This window comes from Pagrus major, chromosome 12 (assembly GCF_040436345.1).
Source record: "Pagrus major chromosome 12, Pma_NU_1.0".
NCBI classification, from domain to species: Eukaryota; Metazoa; Chordata; class Actinopteri; order Spariformes; family Sparidae; genus Pagrus; species Pagrus major.
The window spans coordinates 1,779,126-1,797,501 of record NC_133226.1 but is presented as its reverse complement, the minus strand read 5'-3'; the positions used below and the strand labels follow the sequence as shown (position 1 = coordinate 1,797,501).

Here is an 18,376-nt window from a genome sequence, read left to right as displayed (position 1 = left end):
ACATATTCAGTGACCTTTCAGACTACAAAGTCTAAATCTAAGAACTCCGCTCTCAGACAGAGTTAAACTCTACATGAAAGAGTTGGTGGGCATTGTGGTGTTTGGGGTTAAAGGGAAGTGGATGCATTTTTTGTATTTTTTGTTAAGGCGCAAACCTTTCTGTTTGCCACTGCCTTTCACTGAAGCAATTTTAAGGCTTTGAACTGCACTGTAACTTTTATTTTCTCTGTGACTTTTGTTTTCTATTATTGTGAATAGTAATTTTTGCTGGATTTCTGTTGATCATTGTGATAGTTGGGCGACTCGGACCAATCCAGGGCAGAGTAATACCAGGTACTGGGAACGCCGGAGCTAATAGGAAGAAAAGGTGTTTTTTCCTATTAAGCTATTTTACCGCTGGATTGGGGGCCGACTCAGGGCCGAGTGGAACCAAGTGGAGACAAGGGGTCTCTTAAGGTTATCACCACTGGTTGGCTGCTTTTTCAGAATTTGTAGCGTAAACAAACTGAATTCGCGGTGACGACCAGGTCTTAAGGATAAATATAAAGTGCACTGGAATGAGTGACAAGTAGAACAATGGGAGGTAAATCCAGCAAAAACCAGGAAGCTGGCGTAGGAAACCTATTCTATTTTAGCATACTTTCCTATTTCTTAACTTGTTTTAATGATTTGTTTTAATGTATTTTCCCAAGGCCTAGAAAACTGCAGTAATACTGTTTACTGCAGCTTTCGTATAGTTTTGCTGGATTTTTGCTGGATTTCTATTGATCATTGTGATAGTTGGGCAACTTGGACCAATTCAGGGCAGAGTAATACCGGGTTCTGGGAACGTCGGAGCTAATAGGAAGAAAAGGTGTTTTTTCCTATTAAGCTGTTTTACCGCTGGATTGGGGGCCAACTCAGGGTCGAGTGGAACCAAGTGGAGACAAGGGGTCTCTTAAGGTTATCACCGCTGGTTGGCTGCTTTTTCAGAATTTGTAGCGTAAACAAACTGAATTCGCGGTGACGACCGGGTCTTAAGGATAAATATAAAGTGCACTGGAATGAGTGACAAGTAGAACAATGGGAGGTAAATCCAGCAAAAACCAGGAAGCTGGCATAGGAAACCTATTCTATTTTAGCATACTTTCCTATTTCTTAACTTGTTTTAATGTTTTGTTTTAATGTTTTGTTTTTTTTAATTGCTTTTTAGGTTTTGAACTGCACTGTAACTTTTATTTTAGCCTATTTTCCTATTTCTTAACTTGTTTTAATGTTTTGTTTTAATGTTTTTTAATTGCTTTTACTGTAATTGTATGCACCTGTAAAGCACTTTGAGTTGCCTTGTGTCTGAATTGTGCTATACAAATAAACTTGCCTTGCCTTGCCTGCCTTTTTGATTTGTGTGATTTGTGTGAACCTCTGACCTGCTGTTCAGATCAGGACCAGGAGAAAACACACAGGCACAAAGAAGATGGAAAGAGCGGATGGACTTTTCTTATGTATCAGAACAAACAGAGAACATAAAACAGGGGTTTTGAACCTAAAGGTTTCCAGACTTCAGGAATTTGCAGCAATGTTTATATAGTCTATATAGAAATATCGGTAACACTTTATATTAGAGAACACATATTAACCATGAACTAGTTTCTTATTAGCTTATTCTTATTAAGTGGTTTACAACAACTCCCTTACTCACTATCAATGAGCAGTGATTAGGAAGTTATTGAGGGAAAACTGTCACAGTAGTTAATGGCCTAGTAGTTGCAGAATATGATCATGCAGAATAAGGCATTAGTAAGTGATTTATAATGGCTTAAAAACAGCCAATATGCTACTAATATGCATGCTAATAAGAAAGTAGTTAATGGTTAATATGTGTTCCCTAATATAAAGTGTTACCGAAATATCTTCTTCCTCTGTGCCATAGAGCACCTTTGTTGTCTGAAAACTATTATAAACACATCAGTGAGTCACAGTGATGCACTGAGTGACATGTTCCTTCATTACCATGAATACAAACAATGTGGTTTTAGACTCATTGACATATACATCATCCTGATGCCCCAAACACTCACTAGAGCACCAAAATCTGGATTCATCCACCGCTGGAAATAGTCCCCAACAACTGTGCCATTTCATCTTGTTGAAGTAACTTTTCCTAAAAACTTGACCAGCTGTTTAAGGAAATTACCAAGCCTTTCTTGAAGTGAATTTACATATTCAGTTGAAGCCAGAGGGCTGGATTGCCACAGGGAAGTCTGAACTGGTATCCTGCTCTCCTGCTGTGCTACTTTAAAATATGTCAGTGGTGTGACAACATCATAAAAGTACCATTGTGTTGTACTTACATTACTCGCACTATGTCACAGTCTATTAACTGGCTGTGTGTACATCTATGTGTGTGTGTATATATGTGTGTATGTGATAGATAGGCCAAGGGGCTGATGGGAAAAGACTAGATCAATTACAGAGATAGAACAGCAGATGAAGAGACAGACCTGCTGACCTTTACCTCCCCTCTCTCTTCTCCCCACCCTCCTTCTATCTCATTTACTCCACTCATCATCACTTTTATTACTCCTCTCCTCATTTTCTTCTTTGTCTCACCTCCTCTCATCTTCTGTATCTCCCCTCCCCTCTTCCTCATCTCCTTGCCTGTCTCTCCTGAAGCACCCCCCCCCCTCCTCCTGTTGTCATGGCTACCTTCTCCTCCTGCCCTCCACATCCTCTCCTCTTTATCCTCTGTTTTTTTCTCATCTCTTTACTCGTGCTCTTTCCCTCCATCCTTCTACTTCTATCCTTCCCATCCTTACACCTCTTCTTGTTATGTCTCCTCTTATTTCCTCCTCTGCCCTCTATTTTCTTCTGGTTGCCGTGGTGACGCCTCTTCCTGCCCGATTGCCATTGAGTCTCAATGAATATTTAAGTACCACCATCCAGCGTCCCTCCATATCATCTGTCATTTATCTTTCCACTTGTCATCCTCTGCCTCCCCTTTCCTCCTTTCCTCTCTTCTCTCCTTTGCTTCTTTATTCTCAATCAGCCTCTCCATCTTTTACTGTCCACCTCACTTCCCACTCTCTTCTTTATCCCCCCATTAACCCACCCAATTCCCCTCTCCCTTCCTCTCTCCTTCTTCTGCTTTTCTTTTTACCTTTCCTCTAGCCTCTACCTCCACCTCCTACCTCCTTTCCTCTCATTATTTTTTTGTCATCCCTCATCCTCTTGTGCATCCCTCTCCTTCCTTCTACATCCATTCCTCTCCCACTTCTTCCAAATCCCTTTCTTCTTTTCCCTCTCTTCCCCCTCTTTCATTGTCCTGCACGCAGTGTTGAGTAACATTGCTTTTAAAAGTTCCTCATTACATTACAAGATTTCTGCCATTAAAAAGTAGCTATGTTATCTTCTGAGAAAAGTAACGTGTTAGAGTACTTTAGAGTTACCAACAATTACGGTAAAACCCCTTTGCGACACGTTGCACATGTGGGTTATATTGTCCAGACGGCATGTGGCCAACTGTACATGAACCTTTGAATGTATTGACTCTACCGTCATTTTGTAGCTTTCTTTACGGCTCACAATCGGTTCCTCCGCAGCCTAATAATAGGAATGACAGACGCAACATAACATTTACACCTTTATTCTGCTAACAATCTGACAGTGAACTGGGCAGAGGCAGACAGTATTAGGCACAGCTGTTTCAATGAAAACAATACAACAAGTGCTCCTCCTCCAGGCACAACTTGCATTTCACTGTGATGTCATTTTTGTCCTTTTTGCCCCAAAATTAAAAATAATGGGAATATTTCCATGAAGTTAATGCTGTCCTCTCTACCATCTCCCTACATTGAATTAGCTAGTTATGCATGCACACTGACACAACTGTAGGTTTACCTTCCGCTGGCACCCAACCACCTGCTGAGGTGCAAATGCTTTCTTTTACTTTTGTGGACACAAAAGGATAGAAAAAGACAGCAATTTTTTTCCCCTTACTTTTATGAAAAACTATCTAAATATCAGATTACTTGAATTGCAGGGTTGAGACTCATACCAAACTAGCCAGGCTGAAAAAATACCAAAAATCTGTCCAGAAATACCAAATATGTTTGATTGAGATTTTTGAAGAGCAACATAAGTAGAAAAACAACAATTTTAGAGTTTTTCTACTTTTATTTTGCTATATTGCAGGGAAACTTGTTTTATCTCACTACATTTGACAGAAAATTTCACCAAGCCTTCATTTGACACAGGCTAATATTAGGAACATTTCATTTCAACTTTCCCCCGTTTTAAGTTTATTTGAGCATATTTCAATAAGAAGCTTCCCATTATTCAGATTTTTAACACAAATACTGTTTTAATTCACTAATTACTTCTATTTGCCTCTGCTTAGCTGTTTTTCAATCACTGTTAAGGTACAGTCACATCAAAAGTCTACTGTTCTAAAACCCATATTTATTATTATATTGTAAATAAAAATTCACTGCTGTTAATTTTGTACAATATCATGTTTATATGTATATACAAGTCGATTCTATTTTTTACCTTCTTAATTTATGTTGTTAATTTTTTATTTTTGTTTTTTTTTTGTAAATATTCTGTCCTTTGGCTGCTGTGGCAAACAAATTACCCGTTGTGGGACAATAAAGGAATTCTGATTCTGATTCTGATTCTGAAGCAGAGAGATTATCCCCTTTGAACCACTGGAAGGCTTTAATCTGTAGGAAGTGTAGACTTTAATTGGAGGTAGTTTAACAGCAATATAAATACACTGCAAAATAGAGTAGCAGAGAGGTGAGTATGACATACATGCCTGTGAAAATGTATATTATACTGAATTTACTACTGCACAGGTGTTTCCATCCTCTCAGTGTTTTTACGGCGTTATTAGAGACGTTATTTTTTTCATATCACGCTACTATTTACACAAAATTCACCATCAGAAATTAGAGTCAGGTCATATATATGGAATGTGAATGATATGACACATATTGCAGAAATGTTGATACTGTAGGAACTCGGGCCTGTGTTCCTTCCCCTTTGATGTTGAGGCTCTGTATCGTTATCACCTCTGTTTTTCTGGATGAAGCAATTCTACAGGAAGAGGGGCGCCATCTTATCGCCTGGCAGAGAGGACAGTGTTTTTCTTGGTTGTAAATACTTCGTATGAAGACACTTTTAATTAATTTACAACTCAAAGCCTTTGGATGAACCTCCTCTCCCTTGCAAGCACACATATCCTCTTTCACAGGTCATGGGGAGGCCTCTGTGAAGCTTACCAGGAGGGACAACTGGCCATCGGAAGGTGCCAATACAGAGTCTTTATATATGTAAATTAACTCACATCAAATGTTTTTCTTTCTTTGTTTTAGAGTATCTCTCTCTTTACCTGTGTCTCTCTCCTCACCTCTAACTTCTAAAGCACACATTAGCTTTTAAGAGAACACTGGAAACCTTCTGACTTGTTCTATGCAAACACTTCAGGTCTGAATTTATTACCCGTCTGGAGGCAATCTGGATCACATTCCACACCAAATGGTCTCTGTGTTCCTCCAGATTTCAGACCATTTCTAATTAACCATTAAGTCAGGATCTCATTCTCTTAATTCCAACAGATTAAGGGTCAGTAAGAGAAGCTCATAAAACTGATCTTTCTCCCGTTTCTCTGTGATGAAATTTGGCTAAAATCAAATTTAATGTTTAATTGTGTCATGTGTTTGGTGGAACCACAGTGCCCTCCAGTGGTGAGTCCGGGTACAAAGAAATTAAAACTTTCAAGATATCTATGTTTTAATATGTTTTCCTGATTAAAAGTCTGTAATATGTTTCTTCATTTACAGGTATTAGAACTATAAGAAATGCTTATATATGTGGTCAGATTCTATCAGTTCTACTGTACCTTTAAGTGTTTTCATGTTTGATCCAGTGTTAATTTCTTTTATTCGTTCAGCGAATTTAATCAGGTCATATTATTTCATTAAGTCCATTTATTTTGCCATGGTAAGGTCCTGAGAAAGGTGAAGCACGATCGCGAAACATTAAATCGGTTTAATTTAATTATGAGTTTCGTAAGTGTAGACGATTGATATGATACACAGTAATAACCGTCAGCCCGCCCTTAGGAACCGCCTTCTGGTATGGACTACAAAAACCAAGGGACAGCTATTCTGTCTCTCTCTTCTCTAAATTTTTCTTCACTTCACTTTTAAAACCTTTACTTTTTGTATTTTTGCGACACGCTCTTAGGCAGAAATCTCCGCACAATTGACCACGTGCGATTTTTACCTCAATACCCTAATTTGAGGACGCACTGACTCTAAGTGCTTTTGTTTTGTTTTGCTAAGTATCAGTATTTTACTCAGTAGAAGTTAATTTGACTTAATTCGTCTTGTTTTGAGTAATAACTGAGGACTCGCCCGGCCAGCGTTATTCTCTAGTTATTTTCGTCAAGAAAGTTGAATTAGTTCGATCAAAAGTTCAGAGCCATCACTCCATGCAAGAAGAAGACCTTTAATCCGACCACCAGCGTTAATAACATTGTGCAGTAATTGCCTGCATCAACAAACCGTGTGAACGGTTTGCAACGAACAGACATTTTGCCAAGCCGACCGGCCTGCCTTCAACGCTCACGAGCGGTGCCATCCCGCTGGGCAGCGGACCGGGACTTCCTGCCGGGTACTGGACAGACGGCGCTCTCCCTCCGACACCGGGACGAGAGAAACCCACTCCAAGCCGCAGACGCTCTGCGACATCCCTCCGGCCAGCGGACCGGAACCTCAAGCCGAGGTCAAGCTATCAGCTCCGGAGAGGTCCAAAGTGGTGAACATCTCCCAGTCTTCAGGCAAAGTAGGCTAAACACCCACGCACACTGCTGGAGTCACACGCATGTTCTTGAGTTGGTGATGTCTCTTTTCTTTTGATTCATAGTAATCTTTAATTAATAAGAAATCCGGTTAGGGTCTCGTTAGTGTCAAAATTACTATAGTAATCTTTGAATGCTTCCCAGACTCGCGACTTTACCATCCGCTCATCTCCATCCATTCATTACATGATCATTTAGTCTCTACATTTTATGTTATCAATATTGTTTGTTTGAATCATCCTTTCATTTATTCACCTTGATTTATTTAGTAAATAAACATATTTAACCGTACGTCGTTGTCTGTGCAGGTTTGTTTTAATGTGGAGAACCGATGGAAACTGTGTAGAAATCACTGCTTCATATATGAGATGAATAAATTGATCTGAAATTGATTAGAATTGATACAAGTTAAACTTGTCCAGTCGAATTTGATTAATTACCTCCGGATTATTCAAATAGACAAAATAACGGAGGTGGTGCCCCATTAACGAGTGTTTATTATTAGTGTATCTCCTACAATACCATACGTATGAAGCAAAAAAATTTAATGTATCAATGGTTTGCAGAAGCATAAAATGCCAACACTTTGTTCTGGCGACTGGGTTAGACAGTGTTGTCTACAGCTGCCGCAATTAATGCAGTCTGAAAAATACACTTCTCAATGCAACATACTGTGTAACCAACACACCTATTTCATATGACTGCGCTTAAACTGTCAGTGCTATGCTTATTCTTTTGCTGCCACACTGTACCCCTACAGTTATGCTGTTACCTGCTGCTGTTGCTGTTATTACAGCATGTCAAAAGCCCCACCTCCACCAGCATTCACCTGTAGGGTCAACATTATTATCATCATCTAGCTGTGCCTAGCTGGTGTTTCCATGTGGAGACATCAACTCTGTACTGTACATCTCCATCCATTCAATGTGAGGTCGCTGCCTGAACAACGGCTATTACTGCTCCTGTTGGTGCTAGTGCTATTGCTGTGTTTATTGATTCATTCAATTAGTATTCAAAATGATCAGGTTTGTAGTAGATATTTTCCAGACTTTCTCCATATGCTGTTTTCAGTATATTGTATATTGTCAGTAGAGCAGAAACATAATTTAACCATCCAGAGGCTACAGTTTTTGTATCTTAATCCAAATGCCAGTCAAGACCTATAACAAAAATGAGTCGAATATCCATGTCTGCACTCATGTCTCCTAAACACTGCAGAGTTTCTCTCTCTTTACGGCCATGACCCCATTTTTAGCGGTCATGTGAAGTTTCAGACACAATCAGCATATTACTGAGAAAACTCCAGATGGATTGTAAGATGATTTCTGTGGAATATTTTTATTTATAAGACATTTGAAAACCCTCAAATGCATCTGCTCTGCTGTTGATACATGATGAGCTCAAAGACAACTGATACAACCAATTAGTTCTAACAGCTGTGTCTGCTTCAGGTTTGCAATGGCAACAGCTACAGTAAAAGGCAAACAGATGATGATGAGCAAAAGATGAAGAACTCTAAATATATTTGATTTACTGGTACCACATATATATATCAAACACAAGAATATATGTTTATGTAAATTAAGTGTTTTTTTGACTGAAACTGTGATCTTACATATAATATTAGATTTGACTAATTAAATGACTCCCATCTGGTTATGTGAAATGAATATTAGCCATCATTTACATTGTAAACCTAAGCTTTGGAAAGTTATATTTTGTTTGCTTCGAGTTTTGAAACCTCTACAGATTGAAATATACAATGAGCAATGTAAGACTGAAGCAGTTCCAATGTTTGTATGCTTCAGCCCAGTGATGTGCCTGTAATGTAAAACCAAATCAACAACATGTACTACAACATTCTCTCCATGCAGACTTACATTGGCAGCTGAATCCTCTGCTGGTTTCATTCCTCCCTCCTCAGGTAAGTCTGGCGCCGTAGGGACTGAGACGGGCAGCAGAGGGGAGCGAGCTTTACCGGCCTGACCCAGAGAGGCCGTCTTTACCTGGGGTTTTTGATGGCTTGTACCTGGGTAGGACAGAAAGAGTTCTGGTTTCAAAATATTACAACAACAGTTTACACTGGAAAACAGTTTGATACTCATCATTTGACACCTGGCTTTGTTTTTTATATTTGGGCCCTATCCCTACCCCTCCATTTTGTGTGTTCACACCTGGGGGTAGGATGTCCTGATTCTTGCTGCAATAAAAGGGTAGGGTGAAGTGTTAGAGCTCCACGGTCCTCCAAACAGAGATTTTTAGGAGGCAAACCGAGGTTTATGTTACCTCTGTCATGTCTTATGATCCATTTTTTTATAACAAGCATAAATCAACAGTTGCTAACTAGCTAGCTAACTAACATTACATTGTTTTTGCTGAATTGTGTATGAGAGACCCACATTTTGACATATTCTAATGTTGCATTTCCCCCTTTGATGCCAAGTCCAGCAGTGAAGTGCTACAGTTGGTACTCCTCCTCTAATATCAGTGAAGACTTGCAGGGTAGGAGTGCTGGTTGCTACTGTTAGCCTATAAAGCACCCCTTAGTGGCCAGGTAATGAAGGAGTGTTCTGTTTATCAAGGACTTGATTAGCGTGAAGCTGTGAACGAATTGTGAGCATCCCTGCTTTTTTATTTGTATCAGATAAACTGCAAATGACACTGTGATAGAACCAGAATTACAAGAGTGATGCAGGAGAAATCACCACAGTTGAAGAAGGCATATTGGAAATGTCAAGCTGCAAATCAAGATTTGAAAGACAAGTTAGCTCAGTATAACTTAAGTCAGCTGGGACAGAATGGTGACTGTAACTCATTGATGTAAATGATAGGTTTAGACACAGAGTGGTTAGTGTAATCCATGATTTTAGAGACAGAACCTGTGAATGTAATTGATGATTTCTTAGACTGCATGGTGAACATAATCGATGAGTTCAGAGACAATGTATGCATGTTATAGTTAATTTCAGAGACCGAATGGTCAGCACAATGTATAATTTCAGAGACCGAATGATGAGCATAAGCATTGATTTTTAAAGACAGAACATGTGAGCATACTTGATGAATTTAGAGTCAGAACTTCGGAGTAATAATTTTCCTTTTGGTCACTACCTCCATTTTTTTCAGTTTGAAACCTTTGATTACAACCCAGCTACTGTTACTATTAACCCATCACCTGCCGATAGACTGGGACTATTTATGTCCATTAACGATCTCTGTAGAAAACTTCTTAAGATTGGCTTTATTGGCGTCCATATGAATGCTTACAGGAACAGTTTGATCTGATGACAAGTGACAAGTTAACATGCATGTGAACCATTGAACAGGAAACAGATCTGAGATTCCATCCATCCATCCATCCATCCATCATCCATCTCCAATCCCATTCATAATTGTCATTATCTAGTAACGCTGTGAACCACCTGTCTATCAATACATCTGACAATATATCCATCATGATATACAACATTTCCTGAAATAACTAGGACAAAAATGCAACACATGAAGAAACGGAAAAATAAATCAATTAATACATTTAACTGCTGCTAAATCTCCTCTCTGATTCCCTGAACTGAAATTCCCCTTTGGTCAATTTCAAGGGCATACACTACTTGTCTAAGGTAAGAGAAAGATGGTGGTCATTGTTTAAAGAAACCAATGTTGACTGTAGGAAACAACAACAGTTGTCTTGGCTGCCAAAATAAGAGAATTAGTTGGCCCATCCATCCAGGACAACCTCCTGAAGAGGCTTTCTGGCATGACACCATCATGCTCCTTCCTCCATCACGCCTTAAAACATCCCATTGTAGTCTTTGACACGTTGGTCTTTTAGGCATTTGAACAATGAACTGATACTGTCATCGTACTCCTGGGGCAGGCTTTACTGTATGTGCATGCAAAAGTATTAATTTGAAGACATGGAAGGGAATTCTAAACAGCTCAATAGCCCCAACAATTGTCTTGTAAACTGTCAGAATAGTGCAAAGTTTGTGAGTGTTTTGGAATTTCCTGTCCTGTCCTGTCCTGCATGCATTTGCTGTTTGGTTTTCAGATGGTCAAAATAGTCAGAATGATCCCGTCATTGATTGTGAAACTGTTAAAATTTTGCAAACAAAATGTGATTCATAATAATCATGTATAATTTCCTGATGATCAAGTTCACTGTCGAAAGGTTTTCTAAAAGTTTCTAATGTCAATAATATATATACCTAACTATACCTTTGCTGTTCTATACCTGAGGGTTAGTTTACAGCCTACAAATGCACAATTAATAATCAGAGGAGGTTTATAAAGGCTTCATTTGGATATGTATAACATGAGCTTTTATTAGCCTAGTCAATTGTAGAATAGTCTCTTGGTTGAAATAAAAAGAGAGGGACTGGAGAATACAGATTTTGTTAACAATATTTGTTTATCTTAAACTCAATATTTTGAATGGACACTTCACTTGCAAGTTTTTTTTTGTTTTTTTTTTTCATTTGCCATGGTGAGCATTTTAATTTGACTCGCTTTGAGCCCTGTAAAGTATGCCTGTAATCATTTGAGTATCGGGAAAAGCCGAGCACTTTAAGTTTCATACAGGTAGTTTTTATGGCAGGATTGTTGGTAGTTATGTTTAGTTTGGCTGGTGGTTGGATATGCAATTAGCATTTTGATGTAGTAGTTGGTAACACTGCTTTACAGTTAGCCAGCATGCTATTGTTTAACTTGACAGCTGCAGAAGCCCACAGGCAGTGCAAACCAATGAATTTATTACTTATTATTTATACATCTTATTTAGGCTACATTGTTCTCAATTTTGCTGTGTGGACACCTGTGGTATTGCAGCTACAAATTCCTCTATGGCCCAAAAAGCATTTTCCTCATAGATCACCATTATAAAAGAGAAGTCTGTAAAACTGTTGACAGGACATGTTGAACTGCAAATAAGGTCGACGTGTCCTGTTTTTATGACTTTTATACATTTTTGACCCATGGAGGTGTCAGTTGCAAAACTTTCCTTTAGCCAAGAACAGCGATTTAAAAAACCTGTGACATCATCACAAAGTAAAGTCTATGGGCCAACAGAGGAGACTCTACTCCGCATATTCAGTGGACCACAAAATGAGGAAGTAAACCCAGACGCTAGAAAACTTTTTATGGTGTATACACCAGGCGAACATTTCTGAGGGCTACCATGACCTTACAAGGGCCCTTTAGTCTGTAGGAGTCTGTAACTTTCAGTCCTGGTCTTTTATTTTCACAGTAATACTGACCTTGCATTGCTCTGAATGTCTGTAATAATGGTGAGAGAGATCCCTGCCAGCTTCATTTCAAAATGAAGTGGAACCAAATGTGTTTGTATGACTTCTCAGCACGCTGCTGTCAGACCAAATCCAAACTGAAATGAGCTCCAGAAAAAAACATTTTGTGGAAACACACAATGAGCTGCAGCAGTAGAGAGCTGAAGCAAAGGTTACACATCCACAGTGGAGAAAGCCATAAAAGACAGTTTCACGATGCCTGGCTCACCCTCAGGGGGTTTGTCAGAGAGGCATGGGGGTGTAGGGGAGAGAAGCGTCTCGTCTGCTCAGAAAGGTGGATATATTTACCAGACGAGCTGGAGCGGAGGTGAGAAATGCCCGGCGGGGGTCACATCAGCAATGTCTGTATCTGTTTCTGGGTCGAAGGCAAAGATGGCGAGATTTACAACCACAGGAGGTGAGGATGGAGGGGGCGGGGTTATTGATCCTAAGGACAGTTTGAAGTAAATACAGTTAAAGATGAAAAGTGTCTTTGAGGTGGAGGACAACGTGAGTCTGGAGGGAGAGAGCCAACATCTCCTCTGCTTCACACAGGAGTTTAGTGCTTGTTTTATCTTCTTATTTCATATCTGTTGGTCTGTTTGATGTCTACCTGTCTGCAAATCTGTCTGAGGTGCTCTCTCATTGGTCGGAAAGACTGGTGCACAGACAGGATGAGTGGTTAGGGTTTAGTGAACCTTTAGAAAGCAGCTCTCAGAAGAATCCAAAATTGTATCTTTATCTCAATATTTGTGCAAGAACTGTGAACATAGATGAAAAGAATTTCCAACTAATCTTTCTGTTGACAAGCTACATGGATTTAATACTTTTTCTCATTTATTGTAAATGTATGCTGGAGATAATAATACGTTTACTTATGGTAAGTCAAATCTTTAAGATACTAAATCAAAATCTTGACTTCCAATGTCTAGATAATGACAATAAATCACAATTGCGACCTCTTAAAGGAAGTTCACCCAAAACTGAAAATTGAGTCATTAACAACTCACCCCCTTGCCGATGGAGTCAGGTAAAATTTCATAGTCCAAAAAATATTTCTGGAGCATCTCATGAGCATCTCCTAAGTAACTGAAGTAATTTCAAAATGTTTTAAACTGCAAAACACAACATAAAATGGACCTATACAGCTCGTTTGGTTTACTTCAAGTCTCCTGAAGTCCTGAGATCCCAAACATATTTGAAAAGACGTGATTTACGCACTAATGCCAGCTTTCAGTTTAAAAGGGGAGTAAAATCTTTTCAAATCAATTTGGGGGCCTCTAGAGACTTGAATTATGCTGGAGCTGTTTGGATCAATTTAATGCTTTTCTTTCAGTTGTTCCCCCATAAGTCTACTTCATCTACATCTACTTCACATGTTTAGGAGAATACTGCAATGCTGTTTTGCTATGAAGCTCAAGAAAAGTTTTGTGTACTACAAAACTTCACCCGACTTTCAATCTGCATGGGGGTGTGTATTCTACACTATGTAACTTCAGTGAGAGGGTGGGATCACAGCCAACATTTTTATGACATAATGAGTTCTGTCTATAGTTAGCACCTAGGTTACATCTGACAAATTGTCACAGACCTGGGATTTGTGGTTCAGAAACTGTGGGGGGTGCCAAACCGACAAAATGCCAATTTCTAAATAATGATGCTTTAATTTAAACATCAAAATTTTGACAACCTCACAATTTCGAGGAGGTGTCGCAAACTTCTTACATTGTCATTTTTTTTAATCTCATAATCAAGCGTGTGGAAAGATGGCGGCCGAGGACAGGAGTGGTTTGTTGGGCTCCACTCAAATGGTCTGTCTTCTAACACGCTCTCTATCATTTCTTTGTGCCTTGACCTACACCATTCAGAAAGTTCTCAACTCTGATGATGACTCTAAGAAAAGGAAAATCCTCTATCTGAAATTGTGAGGAAAAGTTTTTGTGCTATTCCTCTTTTGTTTACCATCACTGGTTCCAGTTGGACACTGCCTACAACCAAAGGATAACCTGGCCTAATCAACCTCAAAATGGTCAGTAACCTACGGTGGTCAAACAAAACTTTATTTATTTTGACATTGATATCTTGCCCTACATTCCATCTGCTCACTAAAGGGACTGATTAAAAATGAAAACACAAAATATGCAAATTTTATGCAATACTCAGTGCCTCATGGCAAATGGTGTGTGCCAAGAATTTTACTGGTTTTACTACTAGTAGCAGATGATATATGTACAACTGAATCCTGGACCACCAGTCATTGAACAAACAGTGAGCTCGATCCCAGCACAAGTGCCTGATATTTGTCCAGCAAAGGATTTGATTCCCCGGGGCATTCAAGGTGCTACGCAGGATTGTATGGAGGAAAGCTACAGCACCTATTTGCAATGAGGGAGGTCTGGGCCATGATCTGCCGGCGTTGTATGATGGCGGCCGCTGGAGGATGTATGGACCTGATAATTCCTGTACAGTCAGGTGCAGCCTGACTGGTGAGTCTGTTTGATTTGGCACACTCAAATTGTCGGAACCAGATGCCAGGGCTGAAGCGGGACACGCAACTGCGTGTAGTGCCAGAACAGCCGATTTGACTGACACATGTAAACTGTCAGAACCAAGAGTAGGGGCTAAAGCAAGTCAGGCTGTTGTCTGTGGTGAGGGTACTGCCGACTTGACTGACATATGCAAACTGTCGGAACCAAAAGTTGAGACTGAAGTGGGACACACTACTGCCTTTAGTGAGGGAACTGCTGAGATGCCTCAAGAAACAGGGTCAGCTATGGCTGAGAGTTGCGCAGCACAAAAACCAAAGCAGCATCTGTTTTTCTGGACTGTCAATCATACTGAAGTGCTTTGGGACTCAAAATCTAAACCAAAATTCAACACGTAATTTGGCAAGAGGGTACTTATCCCCAAAAACTATTTTGCTGACCTATTGCTAGTGTGCCACTGGTTAAGCTCCTGTGTGCCAATGGGGGCACGCGTGCCAAAGATTGCCTACCCCTGCTGTAGAATCACCAGATTTGTTTCATATTTAAGATGTCAATGAAGCAAAAATTGCAGGTTATTAAAAAAATGATCCTATTCGAAAGCAAAAGATATTTATTATATTGATATTTGTTTCATTAAGAAATACAGTTCTATATTGATAAAACCTATGACCATCTCAATATTTTATCCATTATGACCAGCAAATTCCCAAATAATTTGAAAAAGGCTGTCATTATACCAGTCTTCAAAGCAGGAAATCGCAATCTAACATGTCCAACATCTATCGCTCTATTTCTATTCTACCAGTTCTGTCCAAGGTACTTGAGAAGGTTGTAGCAGTACAGTTGGTCGACCCCCTGGAATCCAACCAACTCCTTCACCTGCAACAATTTGGTTTTAGACCCAAATACTCCACAGAATAGCTAATTGTTGCCTCATTGAATATTTAAAGCATGCTTTAGATGGGAGTAATGTTGTGGAGGCAGTGTTTCTCGACCTGAAAAGGCGTTTTACACTGTCAACCATAGCATTCTCCTATTTAAGTTGTCTTTATTTAGTTGATTAGTTCAAGTCGTATCTTCAAACCACACTACAGTGTGTGAATGTTGACCAAGAAAAGTAATCTCTCTTAATCAGAGAGAATCAGAGAGACAAAAACTGCTTCAAAGCGTTTCTCCATTAGAAAACAGGCTTCACCTGAAAATTTTAAAATTCAGGTATGAAATGAAGAAATGCAGAGGGTCCATGATTTTAAGTTCTTAGGAATAATCTTAGATTCACAACTTAAATTTGATAAACACGTTAAAAAGTAAAGACCAACCTTGATTGTTTTAAATTAATCAGACACTGCATACCTACTCAGGCAGCCAAGTTGTTTATGCATGTTGTGATTTTCTTCTCGTTTTTCTTATTGCATGACAGTGTGGGCTCAAGCATCACCGTCCACAATCAGACACATTTCATCTCTATATAATCAGGCCTTGAAAATAATGGATAAAAAGTCTGGTGGCAACACTGTCAGATAGTAAAAAGATACAATCTACTTAGCTTTGAGAGCTTTAGACATTTCTGTTTTCTAAAATTAATTTTCAAATGTCTCAATAGTCTAGCCCCAGAGCCTCCAAATTTGGAAAATCAGCTCTCCCCATAAAAGGCTGTCAACTAATTTCAGATATAAAATCTTTTACAACAAAGGTTAAGTGCTGGCTATAAGAAAACCAGAGCTGTACCCATGTTAAGCTTATTGTACTTTGATGAAGGTTATGTGTTTGTTGATGTATTGTGATATTATATTTTATTGTATTGTGATTTGTGAAACTGCATCATCCCTATTAAGTAAAATTCAAATAACAAAATAATAATAACCTTTGAAATAAAAAAATATTGATTTTGTGACTAAGAATTTTGACTCCCTGCAAGCTTTGATTTATTGTGCCAAATATTTAATTCAGCATCTCCAAATCCTAACACAGTATTTTATCATTTTGACTCCCTACCTGTCAGTCCTTTTTTCCCTACTTTTTTTTAGCTTAAGTGGGCCTCCATAGAATTGCGACAAGAACTATATTGAACTACTGTGTGTGATTTGAATGGCTTAACAAAAGTACAAAGTGGTAGCAAACTGTAAGTGTGTTATGGTTTCAGTGCACATTCTGACCACTTCACCATCTATTCAACATTTTTAAGAATCTGTCTAATCAAACTGCAGATAAGAACAACTCTCCCCTTCTCCACAGCTTGATCAAGCCTGGAGGTTCAAAATCTTTTGAAAAATATTATTTGCCTTTTTTTCCTTGCACCGTCTTAATGTATGGTGAGTGTTAACAGGTCATATGATTGAGATAAAAAATTCCACCTGGATAAACCTACTGCCTTGCTCAACGTCTTTAGCACAATGATTGAAAGATGTAAGCATTAGCAATTAGGGAGGGTCTGTAAACATGCTGTTGAGTTTTCTTTTTTCGTTATTCAACCCTGTGTTGTATAATGACAAATAGTTTACCTTGTTAGCTTGTTGTTGGTACCTCAATAATTATATGGCTGAGTTCTCAGACAATGCTGTTTTGTGTTTGTATTCTCTATTTGACAAAGCCAGTGGATGCTTTTTTGCTACAAAGTCAAAGTCTGGAGATAAATTCTAATAACTTTGGTGGCCTCCTGACTTTTCCTATAGTGCCACCCTTGGGACAAAGTGGTGAGGCTTTTGTATAGTGTGGGGTAATGAACATTGTAGCCTGTATAAAATAAGCCAATTTAGGAATAGCTAAAAAAAAATCTCTGCCTCTGTCCTACATGGTTGTTCAAATGCCACAGATAATCATTTTAAATGATCTTAAAGCTTTTCATTGGTTATAATGTGTGTCCTACGAGGCGAGATGAAGACGTATACTTTAAAACATCCATCACAGCTGGCTCTGCATCTGCCTCCAGCTGTGGCTGAAATGTCTTTTCCAAGTATCAGACATTGAGTCAGACAATCTCATTACAGCTTCCAACATTAAGCCGCACATTCAGGCCAATTTAGGTGAGTAACTGCCCACCATCATACTTTACTCTGCAGATGGGCTTCTGAGGCTCAATTTAAAAGGAGAAGAAGGTCTCAGTTTAAAAATGTAGATCAAATGAGGGAGGAGTGCTTAAAGTTTCTATGGTTGCTGAAGAAGCATTATATATATATATATATATGTGTGTGTGTGTATATATATATATATATAGAGAGAGAGATACACATATATATGTATATATAATTCTTCTTCTGTATATGTATATATGTATATATGTATATATATATATATATATATATATATATATATATATATATATATATATATATATATATATATATATATATATATATATACATACATACATATATATATATATACACATATATATAACTTTTATCTCTGGCCTAACCCTAAGACTAACCCACTGGAGCAAAGGTCAATTCTTGTCATGTTTCATGGCTCGTGTTTACTAATGTATACCCTGTCTCCTACAAGATACGTATATTGTATTAGTAAGTTTTAGAGAAAACATGATAGCCTATATAAGGTTCACTATACTTTGATGCACAATATGTCATGGTTAGATAAAGAAAGCTCAACACTTTGGCACCTGCTAAGGGTTAGGCTGATGATGTGCTCGTATCACGCAATGATAATGATGGCCAAAATATTAACTGTAAACTGTACTATCACAATATTGTCTTTCCTTAGACACTATGAGATCTTGATTAAAGCAAAATTGCCTGACACCATGTTTG

The 18,376-nt window shown here is 38.6% G+C and overlaps 1 protein-coding gene across 1 annotated transcript in view; it reads right to left on the bottom strand.

Annotated features, from left to right (window-relative positions):
- The window catches only part of dcc (DCC netrin 1 receptor), a 245,377-nt gene that overhangs the window by 9,278 nt on the left and 217,723 nt on the right, over window positions 1-18,376 (bottom strand). The window contains exon 28 of the mRNA XM_073478346.1: window positions 8,725-8,873. Within this exon, the coding sequence (XP_073334447.1) occupies window positions 8,725-8,873 (149 nt within the window). The remainder of the gene's footprint in view (window positions 1-8,724; window positions 8,874-18,376) is intronic.